The 17,540-nt window shown below is 45.0% G+C and overlaps 2 protein-coding genes across 5 annotated transcripts in view; both read left to right on the top strand.

Annotated features, from left to right (window-relative positions):
- The window catches only part of ETHE1 (ETHE1 persulfide dioxygenase), a 27,612-nt gene extending 10,172 nt beyond the window's left edge, over nt 1-17,440 (top strand). For 2 of the 4 annotated variants that reach the window (XM_060130280.1, XM_060130282.1), the window contains exons 2-7: nt 4,107-4,251; nt 4,360-4,508; nt 14,653-14,782; nt 16,437-16,526; nt 16,898-17,014; nt 17,243-17,440. In XM_060130280.1, the coding sequence (XP_059986263.1) occupies nt 4,107-4,251; nt 4,360-4,508; nt 14,653-14,782; nt 16,437-16,526; nt 16,898-17,014; nt 17,243-17,295 (684 nt within the window). In that variant the 3' untranslated portion in view covers nt 17,296-17,440. Of the gene's footprint in view, nt 1-2,491; nt 2,639-4,106; nt 4,252-4,359; nt 4,509-14,652; nt 14,783-16,436; nt 16,527-16,897; nt 17,015-17,242 lie in introns of those variants that run through there. The other 2 variants (XM_060130279.1, XM_060130283.1) reach the window with 2 other exon arrangements.
- On the top strand, nt 3,113-3,280 carry LOC132509344 (small integral membrane protein 30-like). Its single transcript, XM_060130286.1, has one exon. The coding sequence runs from the start codon at nt 3,113-3,115 to the stop codon at nt 3,278-3,280; it is 168 nt and encodes a 55-aa protein (XP_059986269.1).
- Nucleotides 17,441-17,540: the final 100 nt, after the last annotated feature.

Genomic DNA, 17,540 nt, shown 5'->3' on the forward strand with positions numbered 1-17,540 from the left:
AGGTCACACATTTGGGAAGGGTGATACCAGTTTCTAACTCTTAGGATAACTCGCAGCTGACTCTACAAAATCCCCAGAGGGTGTGCACGCCTTCAAGGGACAAGTAAGCGTCTACCAATCCTGCAGAAAGAATTAGGAATGGGCCCCAGGGTGGAGAGGTCTTATTTGGGGGACCCTCAGAGTACAGTGTGCCTCAGAGTCCCTGTTTTCCTGGCTTCTCTCTCCCCTGAGCTCCAGGCAATCCCTGTACCTCTCCTTGTTTTAGCCCTGATGTCTGCACCTCTTTCCCCCACCAACCAGACCAACCAGACCGAGGACTCACCTCTGGGTCTCCAGTTTCGCTCAGCTTGAGCCAGACGTTCAGGAGACCTCAATGAGAGGAATAACTGAACCAAGTTCTCTCCTAGAGTCTGAGCTTTTCTTTCTGCCTGTTTCTCTCCTCTCTTGGTGTTTCCCTGTTCTGAGAGATTCTGTCCTTCTCCCTGTACATTTCTCCCCTCTCTAATGCTCCCTGCTCCCCACATCTCTTCCCACCTCCACGATCTCCTAGAATCTTCGAGTGTATCTAAGTGACCATATTTCTTTGACAGACACCCCATTTCAATTCTGTATCTCCCAATGTATCTCTGAAAGTCTCTCCAGATCTCTCTCTCTCTCTCTCTTTGTTATCACTGAGTCTCAGCATCTTCCTTGTCTCTGAGTGGCTCCCTGAGTCTCTCCCCTGATAAAGCCCACCAGGAATATACTAGAAGTCTGGCAAAGTTGGGTTTTATTGATTTGCTGTAGCTAAAGGTAGAGGACTGCAGAGGGAGTACGGGCTGTCTCCCCAAACACAGGGAGAGTCACAGTCTTCCCTTGGTATCCACAGGGGGTTAGTTCCGGGACCCCCATGGATACCAAAATTGGCAAATGTGCAAGTCCCTTATATCGAATGGTGTGGTACAGTTGGCCTTCTGTATCTGTGACAAAGTGACTTAGATCCTCCAGACAAGAGTGGGATGCCCTATTCTCACTACTGATATGATTCCAAAGAGCAAGCTTTCAGACAGCCCATGACTAGACATTGTCTCAACTCTAGGTCCTTGGTGTAAATGAACAAAAGACATTTTTAGAGGTTCACATTCCAAGAGAAGCCAAATGATCCCCAACCTGATTTTACAAGACATCGTGGAAAATTTTTTTTTTTAATGATTTCTTCCTGGGAAGACATAAACATTCCTGGTAAAATACTTAAGTGATTTTTAAATAAAGTTTAATGGGATAATCTCTTGTTCTGGGACGAGGCACTCAACCAACAGCCCCTCAAGACACTAATGACATTGAACCAAACGTTTTTTTCTTTGTAACAATGAAGGTCCAACCACCTGCTTTTCCTATAAAATGGCCCTGGGGCTATGAGTGTATTGGGGTCTCTTGTTGGGTTTCTCCTTCTCCAGGGAGAGAATTCTGTGCTTCTCCCAGTGTGTCTCCCTCGCCCTTTGAATGTCTCCCTGTTCTTTGTTTCTCTGGTTTTTTAAAAAATTAATTTTTATTTTATATTGGAGTATAGTTGATTTACAATGTGGTATTAGTTTCAGGTGCACAGCAAAGGGATTCAGTTATACATATGCACACATCCATTCTTTTTCAGATTCTTCTCCCATATAGGTTTTTACAAAATATTGAGTAGAGTTCCCTGTGCTATGCAGTAGGACCTTGTTGTTTATCTATTTGATATATAGTAGTATGCGTATGTTAATCCCAAACTCCTAATTTATCCCACCCCACCCCCACCTTTCCCCTTTGGTAACCATGAATTTGTTTTTGAAGTCTGCTTCTGTTTTGTAAATAAGTTCATCTGTATCATTTTTTAAGAGTCCACATATAAGTGATGTCATATGATATTTGTCTTTCTCTGTCTGACTTCCTTCGCTTAGTATGATAATCTCTAGGTCCATCCATGTTGCTGCAAATGGCATTATTTCATTGTTTTTTATGGCTGAGTAATATTCCATTGTGTATATATATCACATCTTATTTATCTGTTCCTCCATCGGTGAACATTTAGGTTGCTTCCATGTCCTGTCTACTGTAAATAGTGCTGCTATGAACATTGGGGTGCATGTATCTTTTCAAATTATAGTTTTGTCCAGATATATGCCCAGGAGTGGGATTGCTGGATCATATGGTAGCTCTACTTTTAGTTTTTAAAGGAACCTCCATGCTGTTCTCCATAGTGACTGTACCAGTTTACATTCCCACCAGCCTTTAGGAGGGTTCCCTTTTCTCCCCACTCTCTCCAGCATTGTTTGTAGACCTCTGGATGATGACCATTCTGACTGGTGTGAGGTGATTGTTCTTTGTTCCTCTGGGTCTTCCTGTCTTCTCCGTCTCTAAAGTCTCCCCATCGGTCCTCAGCCTGGTTCCGCTCCGCTCCGCCCCGCCCTCGGCCCCAGGCACTTGTGGCCCCTTTAAGGCGGGCCCCGCCCATGCCCCCGCCCCGCCCCGCCCCTCCGGGGTTCAGCTTTGGGTGCGCTCGGTTTCCGCTGGCACCGCTCCGTCTCCAGCCTCGGGCGCGATGGCGGGGTCTGCACTGAGGGTCGCTGGGCGGCAGCTCAGTCAATACAGCGAGTCTGGAGCCCCCATCCTCCTACGGCAGGTTCGCAGTGGCTGGACCGGGGAGCGAGATTACTGGATCCTGGGTGGCGGTAGGGGTGGAACTCCTGGGTCCTTTAAATCCGGAGAAATACCCGGGCCCTGACGCCTGGATCTTTGCGGAAAGGGGTGTAGGGCTAGTCTTGCGTCCTTTAAAGGGGAGTGATCTGGGTCCCAGATCTGGGACCCCGATCTGGGATTCGGTCTGGACTCTTGCTTCCATTACAGAAGAGGATGACGGGGACCCAGGTTTGGGGATGGATGAAAGTTGGAACTCATTGGTTCCGACGGAGTAGGGTGCTAGGGTCCCAGACTCCTGACTCCGGGCAGGGGGATTCCTGTAATGGCTGCTAACTTAAAGGCGCTGTCACATGGAACCTCTTAAGCCTCAGCATCCTGAACTGATAGAATTAAACAAATACCGCTTTCTTTGAAACCTTCAGCCTTTAAGAACCAGTCACCTCAAGATCTCAACATCATGATCTTAGTTTCAACACAATTGTTCCCAGTCCTCTTTTCATTGCTTTCGGTGCTGCCTGTTGTTGAAGCAGTAGAAGTCAGAGATGCAATCGCTCTCGTTCTCAGTATTACAGGCATTTATGCTTGTTTGGGGGTATATGCACGAAGGAGAAATGGACAGATGTGACTTTGAAGGACGTCCTGAATCAAACCTTGCCCTGAAAACCTTTGTGCTGTTGAGGTTCAGAACTGAGTTTTGGTGTCTGAAAGTTCCCAAGAAACAGTAAATAGGGTAGTTTCATAGTCTTGGTTTCCCTATAAATAGGAACAAATTGGTATACTATATTAAATGGAAAACAGAACGTTTTCTTCACAACAAATAATGCACTGAAAAATGCCATCTGTAATTTGCATTTGCTAGTTAGAAAGAAGGTCAAAGAAGTGAGAAGGCTGAACTTTGCAAAAGTAATATTTCGTAGTTTAAGAATTCTCAATAGGAAGAAGAAAACTCTTGCCCAGAATCCTAGGAAACTGCCACTGTTTAGTTATAATCACTGCCTTCTGCAACACTGAGGAGTCTTTTCTCCATATTTTTAATGGATTTTTGTTTCATTATCTCCCAAGTTAATATTGTACGTAGATATTAAATACAGTTGGTCAAAAATTAAAACTTATTTCTTGGTGGGGGAAAAGTTTAGAAAATGTATTCGTTGTACCTAACGTTGAAATGGAGAAAAGATTTAATGTAAAAAATACTTTATATTGAGATTGAAGTGGAGAAGAGATTTAATGTTTAACAAAAACAAAAAAATTTTTATATTAACAGGTAACATCTCCATGGTGAGAAGTACTATATTAAATATAAACCCATTAAATAAAAAAAAAAAAGGGGGGGGACAGGGGCTTCTGCTTCTGGATCTTAGGAAGAGAATGGAGTTGAGGCCTGGACTCCTGGGTCCACAGTAAGGGGGGGTCTGAATCTGTGCTCTCACTTGTCCCCACCCCTTTTCCAGATGTTTGAGCCCAAGAGCTGCACCTACACTTACCTCCTGGGTGACAGAGAGTCCAGAGAGGCCATTCTGATCGACCCGGTTCTGGAGACAGCGCATCGGGATGCCCAGTTGGTCAAGGAACTGGGGCTACAGCTGCTGTATGCTGGTCCGTTTGGGGGCCGGGCTCCTGGGCCTGAGGGAGGAGGGGGCTGGGGGCTGGGAATTCTGCGTCCTCTCTGTGCCCTCTTGGACCTGGCTCTCCTCTCTCTCCCAGTGAATACCCACTGCCATGCGGACCACATTACCGGCTCCGGGCTGCTCCGGTCCCTACTCCCCGGCTGCCAGTCTGTCATCTCCCGCCTTAGTGGGGCCCAAGCTGACATGCACATTGAAGATGGAGACCCCATCCGCTTCGGGCGCTTCGTGAGTTGGATGCTGGGTCCCCGAGAGGGTGGTGGCCTGGAGTTTTTGGACTAAAGGGAAGAGGGGCTTGGGGGCCTGGACTCCTGACTCCTGAGTTTCTGTCTCAGGGAGAAGGGCTCCATAAACCCAGGTGAAAAACTGAGCCAAGAGGCTCTGGGCAGGTGTGTCTCTGGCCCATCCCCTTAAGTCAACAACATCTATGGCGTTTCCTATAACCTTGGGGCAACTCCTTTGGCCTGGAGTCTCATAAAATTTGACTGGGAGCTGGAATTACAAGGTCATGGCTGAGGGAGAGACCCAGCCCTATCTTCCCAGAGCCACTGTTGGAGGAAGGCGCATGCAGTTGCCCAGAGCCCAGAGCCGGGACTAGGGTGAGGCAAGAGAGGAATCCAGGGTGCAACATTTAAGGGGGCGCTCATTCTCAGGGTGGTGCAAAGGCAGGGCTGGCACCTTCTAGTGGGCGCCTCCTTAAATGTTGCTCCCTATAGGAGCCTGCTTGCCTCACCCTAACCCCAGCCCTGCTATTGCCTCACACAGGAAAGGTCTGAAGGTTCCTACCTCCTCTCCTTTCTTTGCCTCAAGCAGAATCAGCAGGTTTCTGGCCAGAAGTTCAACCCAGGGAAATACGATGGGTGAGGAGGTGCTAGGGTTGCCCTCAGAGGGAGGGGAAACAGCTGGCAGGACTTTTTCCTGATCAAAGTTGCTAAAGACTTAGAGAGTTTGGCTGGCTTTGGGGACAGAATGTCACTTGGACTTGACCTCCAAGTTAGAGGGTTTTACTAAACGAGGCCAGTTAAACTGAGTCAGATGGTTTGGGGAAATAAAGGCTGTGGGTGGGATCAGAGGGTTTAGCTCCACTAGTTACAGCCTCTTTATTTCAAGCCTTTTTCTGGAAGCAGGTAAAAAAGAAAATGCATTGTACATTTAGGTACACTGTACATAATAAGCAGGTGCTAACAAGCATTTCTTGGGTTGAGAAGCCTTAGAGGTGTTAGAAATGGTTGGAGTTTTGTGTCAAGAAGAGCCCTTTGTTAAGCTGGATGAGTGATGTTTTCAATGAATCAACATGGAAGGGCTTAGCTGTGGAAGATTTAGCTTTAGTGCTTGGGTTATTTATTTATTTATTTTAAAATTTATTTATTTTTGGCTGCATTGGGTCGTTGGGTCTTCGTTGCTGCGCGTGGGCTTTCTCTTGTGGCGTCGAGCGGGGGCTTCTCTTGTCGCGGAGCACAGGCTCTAGGTGCGTGGGCTTCAGTAGTTGCAGCACGTGGGCACGTGGGCTACTAACCACTAAACTACTTTCTGTCTCTATACATTTGTCTATTCTGTACATTGCATAGAAATATGGTATCATATGTGGTCTTTGTGACTGGCTTTCTTTTTTTTTTTTTTGCGGTACGCGGGCCTCTCACTGTTGTGGCCTCTCCCGTTGCGGAGCACAGGCTCCGGATGCGCAGGCTCAGTGGCCGTGGCTCACGGGCCCAGCCGCTCCGCAGCACGTGGGATCCTCCCGGACCGGGGCACGAACACATGTCCCCTGCATCTGTAGGCGGACTCTCAACCGCTGTGCCACCAGGGAAGCCCTTTGTGACTGGCTTTTGCCACTGACCATAATGTTTTCAAAGTTCATCCATGTTGTAACATGTATCAGTGTTTCATTTCTTTTTATTGCTGATAATATTCCGTTGTATGGATATATCGCATTTTATTTATTCATTCATCGGTGGATGGACATTTGAATTGCTTCCACTTTTGGCTCTTATGAATTATGCCACTATGAATATTCATGTGCAAGTTTTTGTGTGGATGTATGTTTTCATCTCTCTTGGGTATATACTTAGGATGGAATTACTGGATCATATGAACTCTGTTTAACAATTTGAGGAACTGCCAAACTGCTATCAAAAACTGTTATCCGGGGGCTTCCCTGGTGGCGCAGTGGTTGAGAGTCCGCCCGCCGATGCAGGGGATACGGGTTCGTGCCCCGGTCCGGGAAGATCCCACATAACGCGGAGCAGCCGGGCCCGTGAGCCATGGCCGCTGAGCCTGCGCGTCCGGAGCCTGTGCTCCGCAACGGGAGAGGCCACAACAGTGAGAGGCCCACGTACCGCAAAAAAAAAACAAAAACAAAACCAAAAAAAACCTGTTCTCCAAAGTGGCTATACCATTTTATGTTCCCATAACCAGTTGTGTGAGGGTTCCAGTCCCTCTACATCCTTGTTACCACTTGTATTATCTGTCTTTATGATTGTTCAGCATTTTGTTTGGTTTTCATCCGAGTTCTTTATAAACCTTTGGAGATGGGCACTTTTTTTCCCCTCTCATTTTCCTCCTCCCACTTAAAAAATTTGAATTGTAACATGCATATTATACAGTAAAAGGGGCACATATTACACATGTACAGCTTTGTAAATTTTAACATATGTCTATACTTGAGTATCCACTGCCCAGATCGAGATCCAGAACATGCCCATCGCCCCAGAAGTCTTCCTTGTCCCTCTTCCTGGCCATTGACAGCCCCACCAAGGGACCATTCTTCTGACTTACTTAATCATAGATTAGTTCTGCCTGTTCTGGACCTTATAAACAGAAACCAGTGTGTACTCTTATGTCCGCTTCTTTCACTCTACCTACTATTGTATATAATTGTAGTTCTTTCCTTTTTTGCTGTATAGCAGTGGTTGGCCAACTTTTTCTGTAAAGGACCAGATGGTAAATATTTTCAGTTTTGCAGGCCATATGGTCCCTGTTGTAACTACTTAATTTTCCTATTGGTGTGAAATCATCTACAGACAATGAATGCATGAATAAGCATGGCTGGGCTTCAGTAAAACTTTATTTATGGCCACTGAAAATTTAATTTTAATAATTTTCATGTGGCATGAAATGTCATTCTTATAAAAGCAGATGGCAGGCCAAATTTGGTGCACCGACCATAGTTTGCCAACCCCTGACGTAGAGCATTTCACTGTGTGAATTGATGACAATTTATATCCATTCTCCTTTTGATGGTTGATTCTAGTTTGGGGCTATTGTGAATAATGCTACTCTGAAGATTCTTGTACAAATCTCTTGGTGGACATTACCCTCAATTCCAGGGAGTGGGCTTGCTGAGTCTTAGAACTGACACATATTTAACTTTAGCAGAAACTGCCACACAGCTTTTTTTTTTTTAATATACAAATTTATTTATTTTATTTATTTATTTTTGGCTGTGTTGGGTCTTCGTTGCTGGGCGCGGGCTTTCTCTAGTTGCGGCGAGCAGGGGCTACTCTGCATTGCGGTGCACGGGCTTCTCATTGCAGTGGCTTCTCTTGTTGCGGAGCACAGGCTCTAGGCACGCGGGCTTCGGTAGTTGTGGCATGTGGGCTCAGTAGTTGTGGCATGTGGGCTCAGTAGTTGTGGCTCGCGGGCTCTAGAGCACAGGCTCTGTAGTTGTGGCGCATGGGCTTAGTTGCTCCGCGGCATGTGGGATCTTCCCGGACCAGGGCTCAAACCCATGTCCCCTGCATTGGCAGGCGGATTCTTAACCACTGTACCACCAAGGAAGCCCCAAACATCTTTTTGAAGTGGTTTTACATTTAATATTCACAGTGAGCCAGATTTGTACGGTTTCACTGTAGAATGGATTTACTGTTTTAATAAGCAATGATTGAGATTCGAACATTCTAACTCCCAAGAGGGTTGGCGGATTCCGAAAGTTAGTGTTGCCTGTTAAATACAGCGATATAGAGGGGGTGCTGCTCAAGATACTAATCCCAGGTCCCCAGGATTCCTTAACCCTCTTAAACATTATGGAGGGCCCTAAAAAGCTTTTGTTTACCTGGGTTCTATCAAGGAATATTTACTGTATTAGTTACATGTCAATTATATCTCAATTTTAAAAAGAAATGGGAAATTCCCTGGTGATCCAGTGGTTAGGACTCTGTGCTTTCACTGTGGAGGGCCTGGGTTCAATCCCTGGTCAGGGAACTAAGATCCCACAAGCTGCGCGGTGAGGCTAAAAAAAAAGAAATAAAAAAATAAGTATTTAGATATGCAAAACATATTTACTGTATCAGAAGTTGAAACTGAGACTTTTTTTTATTAATTTATTTTTTACATCTTTATTGCAGTATAATTGCTTTACAATGGTGTGTTAGTTTCTGCTTTATAACAAAGTGAATCAGTTATACATACACATATGTTCCCATATCTCTTCCCTCTTGCGTCTCCCTCCCTCCCCCGCTCCCTATCCCACCCCTCCAGGCAGTCACAAAGCACTGAGCTGATCTCCCTGTGCTATGCGGCTGCTTCTCACTAGCTATCTACCTTACGTTTGGCAGTGTATATATGTCCATGCCTCTCTCTAGCTTTGTCACAGCTTACCCTTCCCCCTCCCCATATCCCCAAGTCCATTCTCTAGTAGGTCTGTGTCTTTATTCCTGTGAGACTTGTTCTAAAACACAAGAATACACAAGCACACATTCCATCAGCTGTCAGAGTGATGACATCATCACAAGTCATGGAGCTTCTGGGAAAACTGCACTGAACTCTCAGGGGAGAATGAGAGTGAGAAAGGGCAAAAGACCTCTTCACACTATTATGAAAATAGTTTTGATCTTGCAGACCCTCAGGGTTCCCTCGACTACACCACTTGGAGAACCATTCTTTTTACAAAATCTTTGTCACATCTAACGACATAGACAATAATTCTTAAATTGTTCTGAAATCCAGCCCATGTTCAAATTTCTCCAAGTGCTTAGGAATCATTTTTACAGCTGCTTATATGAACCAGGACCCGATGGAGGTTCACACATGGCATTTGGCTGTTAGGTCTATTTAGTCTCTTTTAATCTAGAACAGTTTCAGACCCTTTCTGCCCCATGACATTGACTTTTGAAGCTCCCAGCCTGTTGTCTTGCAGAATATCCCACTTTCTGGATGTGTCTGGTTGTTTCCTCCTGGTGTTACTTAACTTGTTCTTTGAAAACTTCTCTTTGCTGTTAACTGAAGTAGATTGCAGATATTTCTGTATTGGATGATAATAATAATAAATAACTTAATAATAGTTAAGAAATACTGAGTGTTTTGTTTCTCACTTAACATTGTGAGAAAGTGCATTTTCTCAGCATGTATCTCACACAATTTTCAGAATCAAATATCACTTCCTGGGAGCAGGGAGAGGTGGGACCCGTGGCTAGTGTTGGGGTGTGTGCCCCATTTATGGAGGACACCCACTACATAATTCAAGTTGATTATTCATGCTTGGGAATGTAGTCTGTCTACTTTAAAGGCTTTTTTTTTTTTTTTTAATTAGAAGCTGCAAATATACATTTTTAAAAAATCTTCCAAATGTTAAGGGTAAACAACAAATTCAGACTTTTAATAACTACTGAGCAGTCCAAACAAAACATTGCTATGGCTGAACCTGGTTCTTGAGCCTCCACTGTGTCTTTTCTGACAGATAGATCTCATTAAACCTTCCTAACCACATAGTGAGATCAGAAACATTTTCCCCATTTTACAGAGAAGGGGGTGCAGAGAGGGAAAGTGACTTGCCCAAAAGTTATACTGAGAAAGTGGCTGAGCGAGGAATTGAACCCAGGAGACCTGGTGTTTCCACTAGATCAGTGTTTTTAGAATTTTAAAACATTATTATTTTTATAATATAGGAATTATTGTGTTGGGCTTTTTTTTTTTTTTTGGCCGCATCACGCAGCTCATGGGATCTTAGTTCCCTGACCACGGATCGAACCTGGGCCTACGGCAGTGAGAGCTTAGAGTCCTAACCACTGGACCTCCAGGGAATTCCCTGGGCATTTTTAAAATGCTTTACATACATGAGATAATTTAATCTTTATAATAGCCCTATGAAGTGGGGACAATTATTATGCCCATTTTACAAATGAGCAGAGAAGCCCAGAGAGGTGAAGTAACTTGCCCAAGGTCACACAGCTAGCAATAGCAGAGCCAAAATTCGAACCCATGTCACCCGGCTCCAGAGACTGCTCCTAACCACTAATCCATGTGCCCTCACCAAGAGAGAAATATTTTACATCTGAATTCAGCACTGAAACCTCAGCTGCGTGAAATACCACTTACCCTTCCTGTGTACCAGGCACACTGAGATTTCCCACTTTATCTCACTCCTCCCCACTCCACTCTTTATGTCTAGCCCACTTTTTTTTTTGCTCATGGTTACGTCTGTGAGAGTCATCCATATTGTCGCATATAGTTATAGTTTGTTCATTCTCATCCTGTGCCTCAATTTCCTCATCTGTAGAATGGGGACAGGAGTGGTACTTACTACCTCATAAGGATGTGTGTGGCCTGAATGAGTTCAGTCATGTAAAGTGCTTAGAAGAGAGCCTGGTACAGGAAAAAGGGTAATCAATGCCAGGCTTCTAAAGAGTAGGTAGATCGGACTGATGGGAGAAGAGGAAATTGCAGGGGCAAAGAGGTGTGGAGAAGTGTGCTATTTTCTGGAAATGACTCTGGGGTTCAGAGTAGCTGGGGAAAGGAGGATGTTATAGGACATGGGGCTAGAAAAGTGAGCAGGCACCAGAGCAGGGGCTGAGGAGCTGGAACTCTGCCCTGGGGGCAGTGGAAGCTGGGGAAGGGTTTTGAGCAGAGAGGGACAAAATTGGATCTGGGTGATAGAAAACCCCCCTCAGGGTCATGTAGGAGGTGGATTAGAGGCTGGTAGGCCAGGGAGGATGCTGTCAGTTGGCCCAAGCAGGAGAGGCCTGAGATGGGCAGGATTATGGGGGTTGATAGAGGGTAAATTCTAGATATTCTAGAGAAGGGAAAGATAAACAGGGAGGCTGATAATCAGCAAAGCCACTTGAGACACAGACGCAGTCACTAAGGGCCCAGGGGATCTCGATCTATGCGGCAAGCTGGATTGTGTTCAATTGATATTAAGACAATTATATATACCATATACCGTTGACCCTTGAACAACCTAGGAAGTTAGGGGCACTGACCCTCCCCACATTCAAAAATTGGGGTATATTGGGCTTCCCTGGTGGCACAGTGGTTGAGAGTCCGCCTGCCGATGCAGGGGACGGGGGTTCGTGCCCCAGTCCGGGAAGATCCCATATGCCGCAGAGCGGCTGGGCCCGTGAGCCATGGCCGCTGAGCCTGCGCGTCCGGAGCCTGTGCTCCGCAATGGGAGAGGCCACAACAGTGAGAGGCCCGCATATCACAAAAAAAAAAAAAAAAAAAAAAATTGCGGTATATCTTCCAGTTGGTCCTTCTGTCTGCGGTTCCAATGCATCCACAGATTCACCAAACCAGATCGTGTAGTACAGTAGTATTTACTACTGAAAAAAATCTGTCTATATGTCGACTTGCACAGTTCAAACCTGTGTTACTCAAAGGTCAACTGTATATACTCTAACTACTGGTTGTTTACAACTGACGTCCTTCTGATTGGCCAATACCCATGCCATAACTATGGTTAAATATTTTGAACATTACTCCTGAATATCCATCCCCCTTTTTAGTTCAAAAGACTCCCATGCTTTTTGTTTAAAAAAAAAAAAATTCAGAGAGTATGGAAACATACAAAATAAAAAGTGAAAGGTCATCCCTCTACTACAAAAAGGTAATGTTAATTTTGGGGGCCAGGGGATGTGATTTTTCCCACAAGATTTTGCAAGATTTGTGATTTTGCTTTGCACTTGTTTTGCATTGCCCATATATTTCTATTGTAGATGAGCTAGGAAGGTGTTTGGCAGAAAGCAATGGAAAAACCCATACAGTGGCTTAAATAAATAGTTTATTTTTCTCCTATAACAGGAAATTTGGAAGAATGTAGCTATTCTCTTCGATTTGGCAGCACCATCATTTGTGGGATTCTCTTGGTTTTTTTTTCTTCATGGTTGCAAGATGGCTGCTGCAGCTCCAGCCATCACACCTTGTGTTCAGAGCCAGATGAAGTGGAAAGGGCAGGTGCCAGTCCCTTTTATCAGGAAGGGAAAAGCTTTCCCAGAAATCCTCAGGAGACTTATCGAGATCTCATTGGCCAGAGGACTGTGCCAGAGGCCACCCAAGCTGTCAGGGAGGCTGGGAAAGTGCTCGGCGGGGCACACTGATGCCCCAGACCAAATTGGAGATCTGTGAGTGGGGAAGGTTAGAATGGATACTGGGTGTCGAAACAGAGTCTGCACATGGCGTCCTTCAACAATTAGCAGATGACTGACCTGGACGAGGATGCTAATTGGCGGGAGGGGCCTCTATTAAGAGGGGAGGAGTGATATGTGAGTGGGAACTAATCTTTTAAGTGATTGTTAGATTTTTCTGACAGTTGCTTCCCCGAACTGAGCATGGGAATTTAGATAATCGGGATTCCCTGGATGGTGTTTTTGTGTTCATGTGTCAGGGGTTCTTAACCGCAGAGTCTTTTTTTATATATATATAAATTTATTTATTATTTATTTATTTATGGCTGCATTGGGTCTTTGTTGCTGCTGCACGGGGCTTTCTCTAGTTGCGGCCAGCGGGGGCTGCTCTTCGTTGTGGAGCGCGGGCTTCTCACTACGGTGGCTTCTCTTATTGTGGAGCACAGGCTCTAGACGTGGGCTTCAGTAGTTGTGGCACGCGGGCTCAGTAGTTGTGGCTCGCGGCCTCCAGAGCACAGGCTCAGTAGTTATGGCACACAGGCTTAGTTGCTCCATGGCATGTGGGAATTTTTCCAGACCAGGGCTCGAACCCGTGTCCCCCAGAGTCTTAGAAGTGACTTTGAGGGGTCAGGAAGTATGTGCATTTACGATGTTGCTAGACGCTGCTAAGCTGTCCTCTAAAATGGCTATACTGAGTTGTACTCACATCCCAGGGGATGAAAGGGTTTGCCTCAAGCACCCTAAGCAATTCTGACAACTGCCAATCTGTTAGGTGAAAAATAGGGCTTTTAGATATCTCCTTCCCTTCCTTTCTTTTAAGGAAGATCAAACATCTTATCAGATGTTTTTTGACTATTTGTTCCCTCTACCATGAATTGCCTGGTTTTTTCTTTTGCCCATTTTTCTTTGGAGGTTCTTATTGATACTTAGGGGCTGTTTATATATTATGACTATTCACACTTTTTAATACTCTCTTATACATGTGCTAATGTTGTCTCTGAGTTTTTTCGTCTTGTCACTCTGATTTTTGCCTTTTTCTGTAATGAAGTTAAACTATGCGGTCACATCTGTTCCTGTTTTTCCTTGTGGCCTCTGAATTTCCTATCATGCTTAGAAAAACCATTTCTACCTCAAGATTTTATATATATAAATATATATGTATTTATAAATATATATATTCTTCTATATTTCCTTCTAGAATGTTTTGGGTTTTCTATGTTTAGATCTTTCGTTTATCGTGAATTTTGTGTTTTATTTTTTATTATAAAATGACGTGTTTTAAAAATACATAAATAAATAAAATGACATGTTTACTGTAAAAAAAAAGATGATACAGGAAAAGCCTAAAGAAAAAAAATATTTTGAGTTAATGAGTAAAATTTTTTTTAAGAGATGACATTGTATAAGTTGCTTTGTAACCTGTTTTTTGAACTTACGGGATAGTAAATATCTTTTCCTGCCATTAAGTGTTTGTGTCTAGCATCATCGAATTTTATTTCATTGACAATTTGAAATGACTGTTTAGTATTCCATATTTATATTAGTGTGCTCATCTTTTTCTTACTGATTTATAAGATCTGTTTGTACATAAAGTGCACTGACTACTATGTGGTGTGTTTGTGTTACAAATATATTTGGCCACCATGTTGATTCCCTTTAAATTTTGTTTATGATGTTGTTGCCATTCAGAAACATCAAATGTATTTAAATTCAAACCATTGATCTTTCCCTTAATGATTTATGACTTTTGGGATGGTTGTTCTTCTCTAACCAGAGATCATATATTTATTTGTATTTTTGTTGTTGTCACTGTTTTATGATTTTATTTTCTTGCTTTAAGTTTTTAATTTTTGGGGAGTTTACTCTGGAGTGAGGTTTAAGTCCGGGATCTAACTTCAATATTTTTTTTATCAAAAAGAGGTTATCTAGATGTGACCCTGGGATGGGATGGGGTGGGGGGCTTCTGAGGCCAGTTTCACCATGAGAGTAAAGCCACAGCCTTATTGGTGACTCTTTGTACTCTCCTTCTCTTCCAGGCCTTGGAGACCCGGGCCAGCCCGGGCCACACCCCAGGCTGTGTCACCTTCGTCTTGGATGACCACAGCATGGCCTTCACTGGAGATGCCCTGCTTATCCGAGGGTGTGGGCGGACAGACTTCCAGCAAGGTCACAGGCCCCTTTCCCCAGCCCGAGATCTTAGTATGGTTATGTGGGTGCCAGGGTTTTAAGTGTCAGTTGCAAGAATGAATGGATGAATGTTAGACTTTTAGGGGGTCAGGATTAGATTCAAGGAGTTTAGTGCCGGAGTGGAGGAGAGTTGGGTTCAGAGGTTAGTGGTTGGGGGACAGTTAGAGTCAAGAGTGTGTGTTAGTTATCTATTGTTGTAAAGCAAATCACCCCAGAACTTAGTGGCTTAAAACAATGATTAACATCATCTCACACAGGTTTTGAGAGTTAGGACTCTGGGAGAAGTTAACTGGATGGTTCTTGCTCAGGGTCTTGTGTGAGGTTGCAACCAAGCTGCTGGCCAGGGCTGACTGAAGGCTCGACTGGGGCTGGAGGATCCACCTCCAAGGTGGCTCACTGATGCTGGTTGTTGGCAGGAGGCCTCAGTTCCTCACAATGCAGACTTCTCCGTAGGGCTGCTTGAGTGTCTTCATGACATGGCAGCTGGATTGTCCCAGAGGGAACAATCAGAGAGACAGGCAGACAGAAGACCTAATTTTTTTTTTTTTTAATGAGCTTATCTCAGAAGTTAAACTCTGTTAGTTCTGCCATATCCTATTTATTAGATGCAAGTCACTTAGTCCAGACCACTAAGTCAAGGCAAGGGGAATTATGTGTCACATTTTCAAGAGAAGAGTTTCAAAGTGTTCATGGGCATATTTTTAACCCCCCATAAGGGGTTTAGCTGGTGCAGGGAGGGGTGTGGAGTTTGATTCAGGGGTTTAGCTGCCGGGGGAAGTTAGATTTGGCAATTTAGCTGCTAGAAGGTTGCTAGATTCAGTGGTTTAATTGCTAGGAGGTGGTGTTACATTTGGGGTTTAGCTGCTGGGGGCAATTAGATTAAGGGGTTTCGCTGCGGGAAGGGTGTTTACTTTCACAATATCAGGGTATGAGATTTGAGTATGTGTGTGAATGTGAGGTGGACACTAGATTGGGAGGATTTAGCTGCTTTGCAGGAGACCAGCAAGGCTGGACGAGAGAGAAGAGACAGAGCCACAGCGAGCTGAGCTGGCCGTGGGTAACAAGATCCCCAGGCTGCCTCTTTCTTCCTCTTTCCTTATCTCTCCATCTTGGTCTCTATCTTTTTCTCTCTGAGGCTTCTAATCTTCCATTTATCCATCCCCAACACAGTCATGAGATCGAAAGATTTAGGCTGAAAGGAAAGGTGGCAGAACGTTCCAGAGAGGTTTGTCCCTGTCCCAACTTAGGACTCAGAGCTTCTTGTCAGAACCATGGCTCTATCCTCCTCTTTGGCCTAATGTCTTCAGTTTCTTATCTTCCCATCCACTTTCGCTGCCCAGAATCCTTTCTTGGCATCCCCAGAGTGAGGGAATTTGGTGCTTCAGGGTCATATCTTAACCTTGTTTACAGTCATGCTGGATTCTCACCATTTCCCAATTCTTTGCATATGCTGTTCCACCTGCCTAGAATGCCCTTCCCTCTCCTTCTCTACCCAGTCAAAGGACTACTGGCAGAAAATGAGGGAGACGGTTTAGCTACAGTGATTTTTATCCTCTCCTTTTCCTGAAGGGAAGGGATTTGGGAGTTCCTCTCATCCTGTTGCTCCACTGACCTCTGAGTTTTCCCTCCCCAGGCTGTGCTAAGACCTTGTACCACTCAGTTCATGAAAAGATCTTCACACTTCCAGGAGACTGTCTGATCTACCCTGCTCATGATTACCATGGTGAGGGCTTCCTGGAGGAGGTGTGAGATTTACATAACTTACTATTTGAGAGGGAGCACCAAACTGCTGTGGCTTGCAGACTACAATTCCCAGGAACTCCTCTGGCCAAAAAGATCAAGTGCTTAGGTGTACTGAGTGTGGATGTAGAAACTACGATGCCTAGAATCTAGAAGGCATAGGCTTTCCTGGGACTTCCTTATAGAACTTAGGGAACTGTGGGAAACTACATTTCCCATAGTGCCCGTTGAGGAGGGAAAGCAATCTGTTAGTCCTGAGCCAGAAAGGCACCCTGAGGCCTCCTGGGAAATGTAGTTCTGGGAGGCCCAAGGCACTGGACGGCTCAACATTCCTCCCCCTCTCTTGGCCACTAGGACTCACAGTATCCACTGTGGAGGAGGAGCGGACTCTAAACCCTCGGCTCACCCTCAGCTGTGAGGAGTTTGTCAAGGTCATGAGCAAACTGAACTTGCCCAAACCTCAGCAGATAGGTGAGCAGTTGAGGGGGAGGAGGGTGCTGAGGTCTGGATTCCTGGGTCTGAGGGAGAAGGTGCTGGGGATCTGGACTCCTGGGTCTGAGGGATGGAGGGGCCTCAGGGCCAGAACTCTAGTTTCCCAAAGAAGGACTATTAGGATTTCTGGGTCCCCAGTGGGGGCATAGAGAGAGCGGGAGGGTCTGCCTGGGCCCCTTGGTTTCACCCTTAGCTTCTTCCTTTCAGACTTTGCAGTTCCAGCTAACATGCGCTGTGGGATCCAGACACCCGCTTCCTGACTCTCAGGTGCTCATATCCAGTTAATAATGCACTAGGTGGGGTGAGGGGCACAGTGCCATCACCAGAGCCTCTCTTATCTTCCCCTCCCTTACCAGACTCTCAAGCTTCTTAAATAAAAAATATATATATTTTTTTCCCTCTGAATCTGACTTCTGTTTTCTGGGGGACCCAATGGGTTTCTGGGCTGAGATGCCTGTGGTTAGTTGTGGTCCCTGGATAGGCCAGGGAGCAAGGCCGTGTAAAG

Source organism: Lagenorhynchus albirostris, chromosome 19, assembly GCF_949774975.1.
Source record: "Lagenorhynchus albirostris chromosome 19, mLagAlb1.1, whole genome shotgun sequence".
In the NCBI taxonomy this organism is placed as follows: Eukaryota; Metazoa; Chordata; class Mammalia; order Artiodactyla; family Delphinidae; genus Lagenorhynchus; species Lagenorhynchus albirostris.

Coding starts and splice junctions, on each gene's coding strand:
- LOC132509344 (XM_060130286.1), top strand. CDS start 3,113: ATGATCTTAGTTTCAACACAATTGTTCCCAGTCCTCTTTTCATTGCTT.